Genomic DNA, 16187 nt, shown 5'->3' on the forward strand with positions numbered 1-16187 from the left:
CGTGAAAAGCAGTCACCGAATCTCAGCATATAATTCAAACCTACAAAATGTATCTTAGTGCCTTCCTTTTTGTATCCTTACTGGTTATTTCTTTTCATTTAATATAGGAAAAAACCTAATTTATGACTTATGCATTTTTCATAGCCGTATTTTGCAAAGTAAAATATGTAACTTCTTTTTGAATTTGAATTCCGCTTTAGTAAATGGTTTTTCATTTCTTTTTTAATTTTCAAAAAACGTTCGAGAATGTTTTAAATGTTAAACATTTCTAAATATTTTGTTAGCAAGAAATACAAAAAAGTAAATGAAAACAATTATAAAATTATGTTGAATTAAATGCAGCATAGCTCAGCACAATTACGAATTCCAGATCAAATTACGGTATAATGTATCGCCTCTTCTGCAAAATTCATTTTAACCGTGAAATATTATACAGTAAAATTTTTGCAATAATATTTATTTAATTAGAGTGACTCAGGGATTCTACGGTAATTATTGCTGTAAAAATCCTGATACATCAGATTCTTAAAAATAATAAGCATGTTCCAGTTAACATGTACCTTTCCGTAATATATTCCACTTTGAATTGATTTTACGGTAAAAAGTGCCGTCACTCTGAGTTCCGGCACTTTTTATCGTAATTTGAGTACGAATAAAATTATTTTTTTCTTAGTTAAGGAGATCATTTAAAAAAGAGCCTTGTTTGCGAATTTGTACACTTAAAAATTAAAATTTTTTACTAGTTTTAATGGGTGATAGATGTTAGCTTATAATTGTACAGAAATAAAAATAAAACCAACCGACAAAAAAAAATGAGTTTACTAAATAAAATATTGTGTGCAAAACTTTCTGACATACTTTTGATAAAATTACATTTCGTATAATAGTTTTACAATTCACTACTAAACAACCTGTTAATAAAACTATATTTTATGTTTAATTTTACAAAAAGTCATTACCACAGCTCTGCTGTAAAAATTACCATACTTTTTGATGTACCCATAGAGCCAAGAAACATGGTAAAGTTTATCATATTCTGGTAGTTTTAATCAAAGGCTTTTTTTCAGCATGGATTTTCAACAGCAAATAATTCCATTGGTACCAAATTGATAGCTATTATTCCCTTCTCCAATTTTTAAGGATTGAAACTTTAAATCCATTGAAAAAATGCTGATTTTTCTGGAGAAGGACTACACATATCATCCTGAATAATGCGTCAGTTTTAAAAATACGCAATCCACACAAACAAATATAGAAACATAATTTTTCTTCTTAACTTTTTAACGCACTAAGCGAGCACTCAGTGGCCTGACAGCCCAAAGAGAGCCAAGGCCTATTGTGCCCATTTTAGTTTTATTGACCATGGACTCAGGGATGCATGGATGTGGTCAGCCAAACGCGATAAAAAATAGTGCTGAGCCCCATTGTTTAGATACTTATTTTATCGACTCACTGAAGGGATGAAAGGCTGAGTCAAACTTGTCTGGCCCGAGGATCGAACCCAGGACCAGAGACACGAGAGTGCGAAGTGTTGCCATTCAACCACCTAGCGTCACAATGCAAACATATGTTCCGAATTTTAATGAATTTCATTTAAAAATAGCAATATCCATTTTTTCGAAATCATTCGTAATTAGTTATACTAAATGTTTTTAAAAAACCTATTTTGCTCGAGATTATTTACTTACTCCTCGTGGGAATTTTTCGTCTATTTCCCTTCTGCCGTGGAGCATTTTACAAAAATTATAGGAATCTGTGTTCAAAAACACAGCATTTACTGAAACAAACAGCAATTTCATATTTTTCACTTTCAAGCAGAGTTTTTATTGAGAAAAAGAAAATCTCTTGTGTAGAAACGTAAATTTTGTTATTTATATTAATAATTCTAGTAACTGAGTTAAACTGAATTGAAACTTATTTATTGATCATTGTCTTTGCACGGATGTATTGTTTCAGCAAACAAATTTTTATTTGAGTCTAATAACATCGTTGATCTTCATATTTATAGCCTAATACAAAACATTACATGGGTTTTGGTAATACTTTCTTGCTAAACACGCATTAAATTATCATCTTGTAAATCAGAAAATTGCTAAATTTTAATATGAGTTCAATATCAAAGTCAATCTTCATATTTATAACCTAATACAAAACATTGCATGGGTTTTGGAAATACTTTCTTCTAACGAAAAAAATGAATTAATTTATTATCTTATAATTCAAAAAAATAGTTTTTTATAAAATTCGTTAGTTTTTTCTTAGATGAATGTAAGCATTAAAGAAGTTGTCAGATTGTAGATTTAATTATTTGAAAATCTTTTCCTGTAACTCTTGCTAGTAGCGAGAAGGTATATTTCAATTAAGTCCCTTCGCATGAGCTCTTGTATAACTGTTTTCAGTTTTATAATTAACTGTCTTTTTTATTTTTGAATAAAAGCCAATTTACTTAAGTCATTTTTTAAGATCTCTATGCAAGACACAAGCTGATTTTTTATATCTAAGAAAGCATTTTTTTACACGTTTCATTGTTTTCCACTGTTTTTAATCAAAAATTTTCAATTAACTGCTTATTAAAATTTCATCCTTATTTAAGTTAAGAGAATAGTGTAAGTTTGTTTTTTTACAATTAATTTTTCATCTTTCTCCTTGTAAAACAGATAAAAGACGAAAAGACGATACGCAAAATAATGTAGTAAAAAAATAATGTATTTTGACATACAAAAGAAGTAGTAATTAGATATTTATTGTTAGTTCTGCAAAAAATTATGTCAAATTAAACTTAATAAATTACAGTAAACAATATAAATTCATTACTTTTTCAACAATTAAATAAACGAAAATTATTCCAAGACTAAGAAAAAAACAATGCTCACTTTTTATCAGTAGAGGATATCTCAGAAATTATTTTCGATTTGATTGTCTTTTGATTGTGTTTTTTTTAAAGATTTCTTAGGATGTTAAATCTAGTTTTAAAAGTTTAAATAATACTAATTACATTTTTAATTTTTTTTGTTGCGGTAATTTGATTATTGATGCCCTTATTATTTTTTTTTAAATCCGCAGTAATTTTCAGGACATTATTGTATTTGAAATAATTAAGGAAAATTATAAGAAATGCAATACAAATAACACTTACAGACAGTAGTTTTTCTTTCAAAATATAAATAAAAACATTCCCTTGAAGAAAAAAATGCATTTTACAGCTTTTCTAGAACATTTTTAACGCATTTCATGCTTTTTAGTTTTTTTTGTGGAGAAACTCATATTTTTTATGTTTCCTCTTCTATTGATCAAAATTTTCAATTTGCTGATAAGAGCTTATCATGAGTTTTGAATAATTCCTTCCCTTAAATAGAATAACTTTTATTTGTTTTCACACAAAGATTTTACTCACTTTGTGGTAAGTAATACATTAGCGTCCTCAAAAAGAAAATATACAGGCCAGAGAGTTAAATGTGTCCAAAAGAAGCAATAAATTTAGAAGAGTGGTGAGATTTGTGGGAATTTATGCACTAATAAAATTACTAAGTTGTAGAATACAGAAGAATTTCGTAGATTTTATGGGTTGAAAAAAGAGAAACTGTCCGAAAAACGGAAGAGCGAATGCTTAAATTCCGTTGATGGAAAATACATCAAAAGTGATATTTTACAATAAAAAAGCAATAAACGTCAGGAAGTTCTGCGTATAAATATAAATTTTCCACTTTCAGAAATCTCCGGTTAGGAAGTGATGTTTGTTTTAAATTCCAGTGATGCAAAAAACCATAAGTTAATATTTCGTATTTTTATTTAAGGGCATTATTTATATTAATACATATTTTGAACAGTTTTATTTCTCTAGATTGTACTTAAACTCGAATTTTTTCGTTAACTTTCAGATTTGAAACGCTTAACCAAGATAAATTCCGACAGGGAAGAGTTTTTCAGGTTTCCACAAGCAGCTCATGTAGAAGTAATACACTGAGAAAATAAAAGTATGGTAATTTTTACTGAATTTCACCGAAATACTTTGGTAATATTTTTCTGAAACATTAGCAATAAAATATGGTTTAATTACCATACTGTTCGGTAATAAAGGTGGTAAAATTTGATAATTTTATCATTATACCTTACAATATGGCATAACATTCGACTGAATTTATTTCTCAGTTATGCATTTCTTCTAAGTATGTGGTAATAAAAATTATAATTTTGAAAACCAGAATTTCCGGTTAACCGTTGCTACACGAACAGAAATGAATGATTTAAATACCGTATATTTTGGTTTTATTGGCAAAGTGAAGATTCTTCATAACCACAAGTAATATCTTATAAGCTTCGTAATTTTATCATAATTGTTTTCTTCGAGCATTACATTTTTTGCATTACTTTAGAAATTTTTGATGAATACTAGAGATATACATGGATAATAACCATATTATCCTGGTTTTTTAGAATTTAATTAATGAATGCAAAGTAAAGTAGGGAAATAACGATAGGATATTCCGAACCAAAAGGAGTTTAGTTATTTTTTGTGGTCTGTGCGTATTTTAGATTTAAAGAGCATTTTATATCAGTAATAAAGAATACTTGATTAAGAGTTGTACTCAATATTATATTATGGTTTCTGTTATAATAATAGTTTTGGTATAAAAATAAAGCATTATTATATTTTTTTAAAAAAATAATCGCAAAATTTTTACTTTATGCTTGTTTCTTGATATTTCGCGGATTTTTTTTTCTTGAAATTTGCTGTTACGCAATCATTAAATCATTACGGTTTTACGTGATTTCTGACACAATGCATTTCCTTAAATATTTGACGAAACTTTTACCGTTTCGTCACAAATCACGTGATTTCACGAAGAAATTATTCTCAAAATTAACGGAATACCACTCAAGCACTACTGCATTTTCAAAAGTGAGAGTTTTGTTTCCGAGAGTGTAAATGATACTTGTACAACTAATAGATACATAACTTAAAGATACACTCTGCTTTCTTTGCGATTAACCCTACTATCCTTACTGACACTATTTAATGTACAGATTTCAAGTTTAAATTGCATTTTTCATGTACATTCGGTGTTTTAAAATGCCTTAACTTTAGATATTCAAATCAGAAGCTAGTTTCTCTCAAGGGAGCAGTAGAGATTCTTTCTATAAGAGCAACGGTGTGAATAATTTATTCGTTGTAGAAAAGGGCAACACAATCTTTTAGTAAGTGGAGATCTTTTAAGAGGAAAGAAAATATCTTACCTAATGCTTCTGAAAACTTCGCCGCCCGCGGAGATACGGAGGAAGGTATTTTGTGTTGTAGCTTTGTGGAAATAGGCGCTCTTCTCGTTTACAAAAAAGGTATCTGGGACCCAAATTCGATCAGCGACCTCGGCGCCTACCGTCAAGCTCTCGAATCCCGTCCTTGGGGTAAACGAAAGCCGGTCATCAGTCCAAGCTTGACGAAAATAGAAATCAAGTGTAAAATCCTGAAATAAAAGTACCAAAAAACTGAAATCTTTACACATTTTTATTAATAAGAGACTTTTTAATACAAACAAATAATGAACATTTAATTTAATATATTTTTATTTGGTTCCTTATAATGTTTTTATTTTCATAATTAGCAGTAATTCTACCTTCATAACAAAATTTATTTTGTTTCAATATATTAATATTTGGTTGTAATTTGGGGTTATGGAAACTGGTCCCAAGCTTGACGAAATAGAAATGAAGTGTAAAATCCTGAAATAAAAGTACCAAAAAAATGAAATCTTTACACATTTTTATTAATAAGAAACTTTTTAATACAAACGAATAATGAATATTTTTATTTAATATATTTTAAGATATTAAATATTTTTATTTGGTTCTTTATAATGTTTTTATTTTCATAAGTAGCAGTAATTCTAATTTAATAACAAAATTTATTTTGTTTCAATATATTAATATTTGGTTGTAACTTGGGGTAACGAAAATTTGTCATCAGTCCAAGCTTGACGAAAATAGAAATCAAGTATAAAATCCTGAAATAAAAGTACCAAAAAAATGAAATCTTTACGCATTTTTATTAATAAGAGGCTTTTTAACACAAACGAATAATGAATATTTTAATTTAATATATTTTAAGATATTAAATGTTTTTATTTGGTTCTTTATAAAGTATTTATTTTCATAATTAGCAGTAATTCTACCTTCATAACAAAATTCATTTTGTTTCAATATATTAATATTTAGTTGTAATTTGGGGTTACGGAAACTGGTCATCAGTCCAAGCTTCATGAAAATAGAAATCAAGTGTAAAATATTTAGATAAAATGATCAAAAATGAAATCTTAGCACATTTTTATTAGCAAAAAAAAGTTTCTAATACATATGGATAATGAATATTTCAATTTTAATTTTCAAAAATTGTAATTTCTATAAATATTATTTATTTAAGTTAATAATTATTTTTATTTTGCTCTTATAAAATAATGTTTCTATTTTCATAAAGAGTAATAATTCTACTTTCAAATCAAAATTCATTTTATTTCAATAATTTAAAATTTGGTCATAACTTGGCGTAAATGAAGCAATCCAAGCTTGACGAAAATAGAAATCAAGTGTAAAAACCTGAAATAAAAGTACCGAAAAAGAAAAATTTTCACTTTTTCATAAATAGAAAACTTTCTTATACACATGGATAATGAGTACTTTAATTTTATTTTCTGTAAATTTTAATATTTCTTAAGCTAATAAATATTTTATTTTGTTCTTATAAAATAATGCTTTTATTTTTATGAATAACAATAATTCTACATTCATGACAGAATTTTTTTTTATTTTAATAAATTATTACTTGGCTGTAACTTAGGGTAAACGAAAGCAGGTCAACAGTCCAAGATAAACAGAAATGGATATAATAAGTCCTATATAGTAATTTTTCCAACTTTATAACGTATTTAATTTTATTTTAACGAAAGAAAAATTTTATTTCTAGAAATTTGTTTAAACTTAAATTCAAAATTTTAATCATTAAAATTTTGTGAAGCTAACAGTTTTGCTTTTATAAATGTAAGTTACATTATGTTAATATAATTATAATGATAATATATATTTTTCTTGTTTAATTTGACGCTATTAAATTGTGTGGTTTTGTTACTTTTTTGCAACTATTTTTTGGAGCTTATGAAAAAAATTATCATTATCAATACAATAATGATTTTATTTTCGTGAACATAAATATTTCTTTTCCACAAATCTGAAAATTTAGACAATCTGAAAGCGAGATCTGACAATCTGATAGCTTGAAATATATTCTATCATCTTTATAATTATTATTCGTTTTACTTGAAGAAAAAATATTTTTGAATAAGAACAGGTTGCTGGCCAAAAAAGACCTCGAATGGGAAGGTTTTATATTTTCGATAACGATGGTGACAATGTTATCACTATTGCGTGCAGGCAGCCATTTCATATCATGTGATCAGATGGATTTTATAAATCAGGAGCTGAGTAGTTTTTCAGGCACAATGAAGAGAATCAACCTGTTCTCCCTGTGTCAGTTCAGCGATATAATCACAGTGCCATCGCAGCGCTAAAATTATTGTCTTAAATGCTAATAGAGTCACGGTGGTTTAAAGGAGTTAAATATAAACAGTGGTAGATAGATAATGGGTTAGAATACTTTTGCTTTTCGCCTAACAATCCACGTAACGCAAATGAGAGTTAATTTTCATCAAGAAAGTTCTCGACGAAGGAGATATCCAGGAGATATTTTGTTTTCTGTGTTGGGTTCAAAATTACTAGGCTACAAAGTTGAAAAATGATAAGTAAATCCAAATATGGGTCGGCTGCTCAATGCCAATCATAAAAAAATAAGAGACTTATATTATGTATGCAAATATTAACAGTAAGAAGCACGGTATTACAAAATTGAGTGCTTAAATATGAATGCGTTTAAATCTTAACAAAGAATCTTAAATCTTTGCAAAACAATCTGAAACAAGTCATTTCTTCTGGTAAGTATGGGGCAGAACAAACAAAAAAATAGACCGTAGCAGTTGGATCTCTGTCAACGAATCAATTAAAAGAAATGTTGCTCACTATTAAAGTTAATGAAATTATAAATGTTGATAAAAATTTGCTGAATAATTCATAACATTAATTGCATTGAACTTATTAAAGTTTTTCCTCATTTCTTGTTTTTTGTTCAGTAAATTTCTTAAAATCTAAATGATTTAAACAGGAGAAATTTTAGATCGATTATAAAATTTTAATAATTTTTAATTGACTTATTTTAAATGTTTTTTTTGGACAAAGATCTGTCTGTAGTTGCCGTCTTTCTCATTTGCGATCCCTTATTCTAGGGTGAAAAGGACTTACTTAAATATCCTCCTTTTCATTCTAATTTGTCAGTTAATATTAATATCAACAGTTTAAAATTCCAATGTTGCATATCTTAGTTATAGCATTATAAGAATAAATATATACCATGATATATAATGCATTCAAAATGTTTTTAATTTGAAAAGAATTTCAAATAAATTAATTACTTTAATTTTTCGTTTAATTTTATTCAATTAAAATAATTTCAATGATTTAAATAAATATCAATAAAAATTATAGATATACATATAAATAAAAATATACATATTATTTTTTAAATAGCAATAAAGTATTTAAAATGTTTTTATAAATAAATATTATTATATAAATCTATTATTATTGATAAATATTATTATATAATATAATACTTAATACTTAAAAAATTACTTTAAACTCTCGTTTAATTTTGCTCAGTTAAAATAATTTTTCTCTACAATATTTAATTCAGATCGATAAAAATTGCTATTAGCGATTTAAAGTTGTTTCTTTTCACATTCTGAATAAATAATAAATGCTAAATATATTAAATTATTAATTTTTTAGTGAACGTTCAATGTCGTTAACCCGAATTTGTACGAAAAAAAAACTACATTAAATTCAGTTGCATCGCTTCATCAATAAAAATTTTATTTAATTGAGAGAATGCATTAGTATGAAAAACTTTTCAATTGCTGATGCAATTTTCAATTATCGTCCTTTCAATTTAATTATTAAAATGAAGAAGTAGAGCGTTTTAAAGGAAAGGTGGGAACAATAAAATAAATTACCTCTCTTTCATGTCTAGATGTTTTATGAATATGAAATAGGTGTGGCTCATGAGTCAAGGCGCCGACATTTCAATTTAGAAATGTAAGAACAAAGTAATATAAATGGCTGTTTTTGCTACTATTTTTAATAGCTTTTCACTTTCAATAAATTTTAATAAGAAATATTTTAGCTTAAATCCAGTGTATTTATGGGACCTAGCACATAATATCGACAAATTTTTCAGCAACTCAATTTCTCAAATTGCATAACATATTTTATTTTAGTTTTTTTCAAAAACTATAAATTAAATGTTAATTCATGTTAAATTAAACAAAGAATCGAAATGTAAGAGTAAAAAGTTTAATGTTTTGATTTTTTGTTGTTGCTTTTTTTCCTCTCAAAGTACATTTTTTTTAAAACTCTCTTAATAATTTAAGGTAAAATTTGGTAAAGTTTCAGCATATTTGAAAGAAGTGGAATAAAACATTAGTGAGCCTCATTTTTTTGGAAAACTGTTCCTTGGTAACATTTACATGTATGTACTTTATGAAATGCAGGTTTTACCACTACCACTACACTGCAAAAAATGATGGTTCAAATTAAGTGTGGGTGTATCATCAGTAAAATAATTTTTTACCGCAAAATCTCCATTTTTACCGTAAAAAAATTTTACTATGTACCCGCAGAAAAATAAACATGGTGAATTTTACCATATTCTGGCAGTTCTGATCATATTTTTTTCGAAGTGTAAGAATATATTAAAAATTGCAATATATTGCGCAATTATAATAAATAGTATTATAAATTTGTCGTAACAGTAAACATGACTAAATGAGTGCTTTCATCCAATTTTGATATATTTTAAATAGTAATATACGGCAAATATACCTTACAGCAACCGTGCTAATATGAAAACGAGATTTCGATTGCAGTTATATTTGACCACTTTGTGGACACATCGAACTCATTACTGGCAGCTGACATTCAACGTTTGAACTAGTTCTATAATTAAGATTTGTGGTTGGAAGGACTATCACCTTCTAAAGTAATGACAAATGGTACAATAAAGCTCATCAGGTATTTAGTTTGAATTCCTAAACTATTTCCTATTGTGAGTTGCCCATTTCTCCCATTTAAATTTTGATCACATTGTTAGAAATTTCTGGGAAAAAATGGTGAAATTATTATTGATTTAATTGTTATTTCATCATATTTTTTTATAATTTTATAAGCGTCGTTGAACAGCCGACTCAACTTTCGGGTATGCGACTACTAATGCTCAACTCCGTAGTCTTGTAATTTCTAACCCAATCCGGAAGACAAGGGAACCCCTATATCAAGTATTGGCGGAAATTTTCCTTCGTGGAGGATTTTTTGATGGAACTAAACCGCATTTGCGTTGCATGAAGAGAAAGACCATGAGAACCTACCAAGGTTAGCCTGACTGCAAAGGGACTCTAGCCCATGATCCGTCTACCACTGAGGATATTTCACGTCAGCACTGTGGTCTGTGCAAGCCGGATGCGGATTCGCATCGACCAGTCATCGGTGGGATTCGAACCCGGTTTAGCACATTGGAAGGTGAACGCTCTATCCCCTGAGCCATCAAGGCTCTATTTTATCATATTGAAAAAAAAAAAAAACTGTGAAATAACTGTAAATAGGATGGTATTCAAACTGTTAACTTTGAGAAACCGTTTATAAACTGATTTCACCTAATACGATTACACAAATTGAATTTTAACGCACCAACTGAGCCCCTTAAGAAATTCGTTTAGTTCCTTACACCTGTGTACGTAATATAGCTGAAAGGGTTAATCTGTCAGTTTCATGATTGACAGGATTGGGGTTCGAGTTCCAACGTTGACATCGCAATATTTCCTTCATTCGCTTCAACACATGACGAGTTTCCAGTGTCTTGCACTCCCCAATTTGTAGCCTGCACTCCCCATTGTCTGTTACTTAACGATTAACCAAGCTATTATGACCAGTTGAATTCCTTTTTTACGGTTTTGAAACCATACTTGCTTAAATAGTTAAAGAGCAGCATAGTTTTGTATTCATGTTTTTCACCATACTAGTTGTAAATGGTTTCAAAATCGTAAAGGTAAAAAAAATGTTCCTTGTCATAAACTTTTCGGTTAATTGGATAGGCAGATTGCTGTCGACTACTTTGCCATAATTTTAGATCCTAACAGAGCAGAAAAAAAAATCACTGACAATTGCATTAAAGCATATTAATAATGAAATACAGCTATGTTGTTTCTCGTATTTATTTGGTAATAATATTTGCCCAGTAAGTACAGACAATTTTTCCACCATGGCAGCAAATAGTACGACTTAGAAAACTGGTTGCCCAATTCATACCACCTACTTCTTAAATTGTACCTACTTCAAAAATTTTGCGAATGTATGATTAAGTGATTAAGTAAACCATATGTAACCCAATCTGGCAATAACTATGCAGTAACTGTAAACTGTAATGTCTACGGTAGTATACAACTTGTGGAGTAAGTAATCTAGATTTATGTTAATATAGGATTTTGGTAGTTTTTTTTCACCAACTATGACTATTTGATTAGTTTTCATACAAATTATATCCGATTTTAAATACGCCTACAATTTGCGACGAGAGGGTGGAGGGGTTTATGCATTGTGTTGAGAAACATGTGCCCCGGGTTCATATCCCAGCAATGACCGTGTTGCTCTTCTCTTATATTTTTACCCGTCAATTTTGACGGTAAATATTGCTTTTGTGGTAAAATATTCGCTCTCTAGTTTGTACATTTCACCAAGAATTTTCAAAACTGTGAATTGCATTTTGCACGTGTTCTCGTTAGCCTGAACTGCAATTCGGAATATGATTTTTGATTTAAAATTTTATTTTTGTCCCGCAAAGACCAAAACACGAGAATAACACTGTTTTATTCCAAGTAGACCAGAACTGGAATATATTTAAAGCAAAACAAAATCATACATCTGTTAATTATGTAACTTGGGAAAATTTATTTTTTCCCTTTAATTTGGAACATTAGACAAAGTGCCACGAATTCGATTTAGTAAAAATAATTCGCACCGTTTATTTTTAATTAAATCATGAAAGTAAACCATTCAAATAATATAGAGGTAAACAAACTCAAAACGACGTAAAGACTGATTATTATCTTATCTCATAAATTTATAAAAGATTTCTGAATTTCTTGAGTATAATAGCAGTTATTTTTCATACCCAATATCATAAACTGTTTTGTTTACTCAGCACTTTTCTGCAAGGAATTATGTTTGTGTTTTTAAAAAGTGGGTCAATTTTATTTTTATTACAATTGAGTTGAAAGGTTTATATACTTGTAACAAATCATTTAAACGCTTTGCTTTAAATGTAGACACAGGAGCTCTTTATAAAATATTATGTTGTCCCATATGAGCGGGAAAAGTTATTTATAGCAGTACATCGATGTCTAGAATTATACGGTTCACTGCGAACAAAGACAATCATTCATGCATCACAGAAAGCAGCTGAAAGAGAAAGGATTTGTTCACTTTAAAAATCTTGAAAGTTGTATCAGTATCAGGATAAAATAATGTATGGAAAATGGAGCATATACGTATTTTAGCCCCTTTCTTTTGGTGCAGAAACGTATATTTTATTCTCCGTAGAATATATATTGATTTAACTACAACTAAGTTTAAGCTGGACGAATTTACATCTGCTCACTATAAATAGAATTTTTGGAGAAATAATCCTCCGCTCATCTCATGCAAAAGCTATTCAGAACTTCTATTATGTATATGTAATATGCGCTCAGTTGTTTTTGCGTAAATAATGTATTTATGAATTTTACGGAAGATAAGATTGTATGGAAAATAAGTTTTTTTTTATATCTATAATATGGATGGCTTAGTTTCGATATTTTAAAACTAAAAAAAGTTTTTGAGTGGCACGCACATCAAGGTTTATAGCTAAATCAGAGTACTAGTGGTTTTAATATTTGCTTCAAATGTCATTTTATTTAAATAATTTCGTAACCATAATAATAATACTTTTCATATACTGAATTACATTTGAAGATAAAAATAATTTTGCAACGTAATTTTATTTAAATAATTTTGTCACCATAATAATAATACTTTTCATATACTGAATTACATTAAGGTAAAAATAATTTTGCAACGTTTTATGTCAATTGAGGCGTTTATCGCATCGTTCTACGGAATAAAAGTTGACCTGAAACTTCATTTAAAGAATAAGTTTTTTTAAATGTTTTTTGCTGTTTTTATCCTATTTTCACAGAAAATTTTTAAAATTTGTCAATATTAGTTTTTACTATTGTTTTAATATTTGCTTCAAATGTAATTTTATTTAAATAATTTTGTAACCATAATAATAATACTTTTCATATACGGAATTACAGTTGAATGTAAAACTAATTTTGCAACGTATTTTTATTTAAATAATTTTGTGACCATAATAATAATACTTTTCATATACTGAATTTCATTCGGAGGTAAAATTAATTTTGCAACTTTTTATGTCAACTGATGCGTTTACCGCATCGTTCTACAGAATAAAAGTTAACCAAAAGCTTCATTTTGAGACTAAGTTTTTTTTAAATGTTTTTTGTTGCTTTTATCCTATTTTCACAGAGAAAGTAGAAAAGTGGAAGATTTGTTAACTTTAAAAATTGTATCAGTATCAGGATAAAATAATGTGTGGAAAATGGAGCATATACGGATTTAACTCTATTTCTTTGGGTGCAGAAATATATTTTTTATTCTCCGTAGAATATATACTGATTTAATTTCAACTAAGTTTAATCTGGGTAAATTTACATCTGTTTACTAAAAATAGAATTTTTGGAGAAATAAGACACCTCTCATCTCATGCAAACGTTATTCAGAAATTCTATTATGTATGGGTAAAATGTGCTCTGTCATTTTTGCGTAAATAATGTATTTATGAAGTTAACAGACAATAAGGTTATATGGAAAATACGTGTTTTTATATAAAAAATATGGACGACCTTGGACGAAATTTTTTTTCAATAGCACACCCAGTTTATATTTAAATCGGAGTACTAGGGGATTTAATATTTCTTTCAAATGTCATTTTATTAAAATGATATTTAAACGATAATAATTGTACTTTTAAGACGCTGAATTACATGTGAAGGTAAAATTAATTTTCCAATTTTTATGTAGATGTAGACGAGTTAATAGTGAAGTCAAAAAATTTTTTTTCTGAAAAAAAAATTGACTTTTGCCTTTATCTAGAAAACAAATTTTTGAAAATTTTATTGTTGATTTTATCCTGTTTTCGCGGAAAGCTGCTGAAAAATGAAAGATTTGTTTGCCGTAAAATCTTGAAAGTTATATGAGTATCAGATTGAAATAATGAATGAAAAATGGAGCATACTTTTTTTTTTTTACTCTTTTTCTTTTGATTTGCAAAAATTCATAATAAAATATGGTTTTATAATAAGTCCTAAAATTTAGTAAACGAGGCAAAATTTGGTATTTTATCAATATACCTTAAAGCATTGAATAAAACCATTTATTTGGTTAAATTTATTTTTCAGCTTTGCATTTTTTACTAAATGTGTGGTAATAAGAGCTATAATTTAAAATACTGAATTCACGGTAAACCATTAGAATATGGATGGAAAAATTATAAAAGTAAATGCTTAAAATACTGTATATTTTGGGTCTTATTACAAGAGCTATGGTTTTATACCGCAAATGACTTTGCCATACATTATAGTAATTTAAACAGAACTTTTTCGCAGCGCAGAACTTCAATTATTAATACGTAATATGTGATGTCAGTTTATGTAGTTTATATAGTTAAGGTGTCTAAAAACAAGTTTTTTTACGTCTATGCGACGCACTACTTAGTTTCCAAATTTTAAACGAAAGAAATTTAACATCATGCACCATCTAGTTGTCATGTGAACCAGAGTAAAAAGTTTATTAATATTTCTTTTTCATGTCATTTTATCGAAATATTTTTTATTATTTATTTTAACAATAATATTTTCAATAAAAGATTTCTTTTTCAGGTTCACGCCTGCCTCTGGAGCTGAAGATTATATTTTTTTCATGTAGGTTGATATATGTATTATGGAATATTAAAATTGTACTGTGTAAAACCTGTTTTCTGCCAGCCAGCGACGATAACGGTTTTATGTAGTCTTATGTATATTGATAAGTATATGGTGGAATCAAAACTTTTAAAATACTGAATAAAATTTGACCTCTGAGCGCATCCGGATTTAAAATACTTGCATTTTTTATGTTGTATGCGAATGCATGTAATTTCACGTAAGTATTTTGGTATCAAAATTGCACTATTGTGTAAAATTTATCAACTATCTCTTGATGTTAAATTTTTCTACGTGTTTTTAAATAGATTTCTATGTTAAGTGTAGAATAAAGATTGCACCACTGGATTAAAAAAAAATATTTTCTCTTTTCTTCGTTAATGGGAGAGCATGTGCACAGAAAAACTTTCTTTTCGCTATTCTTATTTTTTTATTAAATTATAGAATGTATTATATTTATCACGATTTTGCATTTTATCATCTGTAATTTACTAAATAGCCTGTAGTTTTGGAAAAAGATTGTATATGTGAAAAGATGACGATCTTTTAGCAGAAACAATTAGCATTTTAATCTGCAAATTGGAGCAAAAGTTAAATTAAACAAAAATGGTAGTTCGTTGGCATGTATGATTGTTCATAGATATGCTATTTCAGTTTTTAACTGAGAAATGGCCAACATCTTAAATTTGCTTTGAAAATCAGTGCAGGATCCTTTTCTTTGAAAAATAGAGTCATAAGCAAAATTTTTTAAAATTTTTTTTTGATAGTGTTAAAATATAAAAGAAAACCATTAGCTAAAAAAATATAAACTACCAATAGTATGCAAATTATGTAAAATTACCTTAGAAATTAAAATAAAATTTAGTCCTGCGATGCAAATTAGTGTACGGCATAATAATGACATTTATCGGGGAAATATATATATATATATATATATATATATATATATATATATATATATATATATATATATATATATATATATATATATATATATAT

General features: G+C 27.7%; 1 protein-coding gene across 7 annotated transcripts in view; it reads right to left on the reverse strand.

Moving 5' to 3' along the window:
• Window positions 1–16187, reverse strand: part of LOC107442615 (gamma-aminobutyric acid receptor subunit beta-like) — a 299127-nt gene that overhangs the window by 166452 nt on the left and 116488 nt on the right. For all 7 annotated transcript variants that reach the window (XM_016056221.4, XM_071188358.2, XM_016056223.4 and 4 more), the window contains one exon: window positions 5236–5462. In XM_016056221.4, the coding sequence (XP_015911707.1) occupies window positions 5236–5462 (227 nt within the window). The remainder of the gene's footprint in view (window positions 1–5235; window positions 5463–16187) is intronic.

Source organism: Parasteatoda tepidariorum, chromosome 12 (assembly GCF_982258835.1).
Source record: "Parasteatoda tepidariorum strain Cologne lab strain chromosome 12, Ptep-v5.0, whole genome shotgun sequence".
Classification (NCBI taxonomy): domain Eukaryota; kingdom Metazoa; phylum Arthropoda; class Arachnida; order Araneae; family Theridiidae; genus Parasteatoda; species Parasteatoda tepidariorum.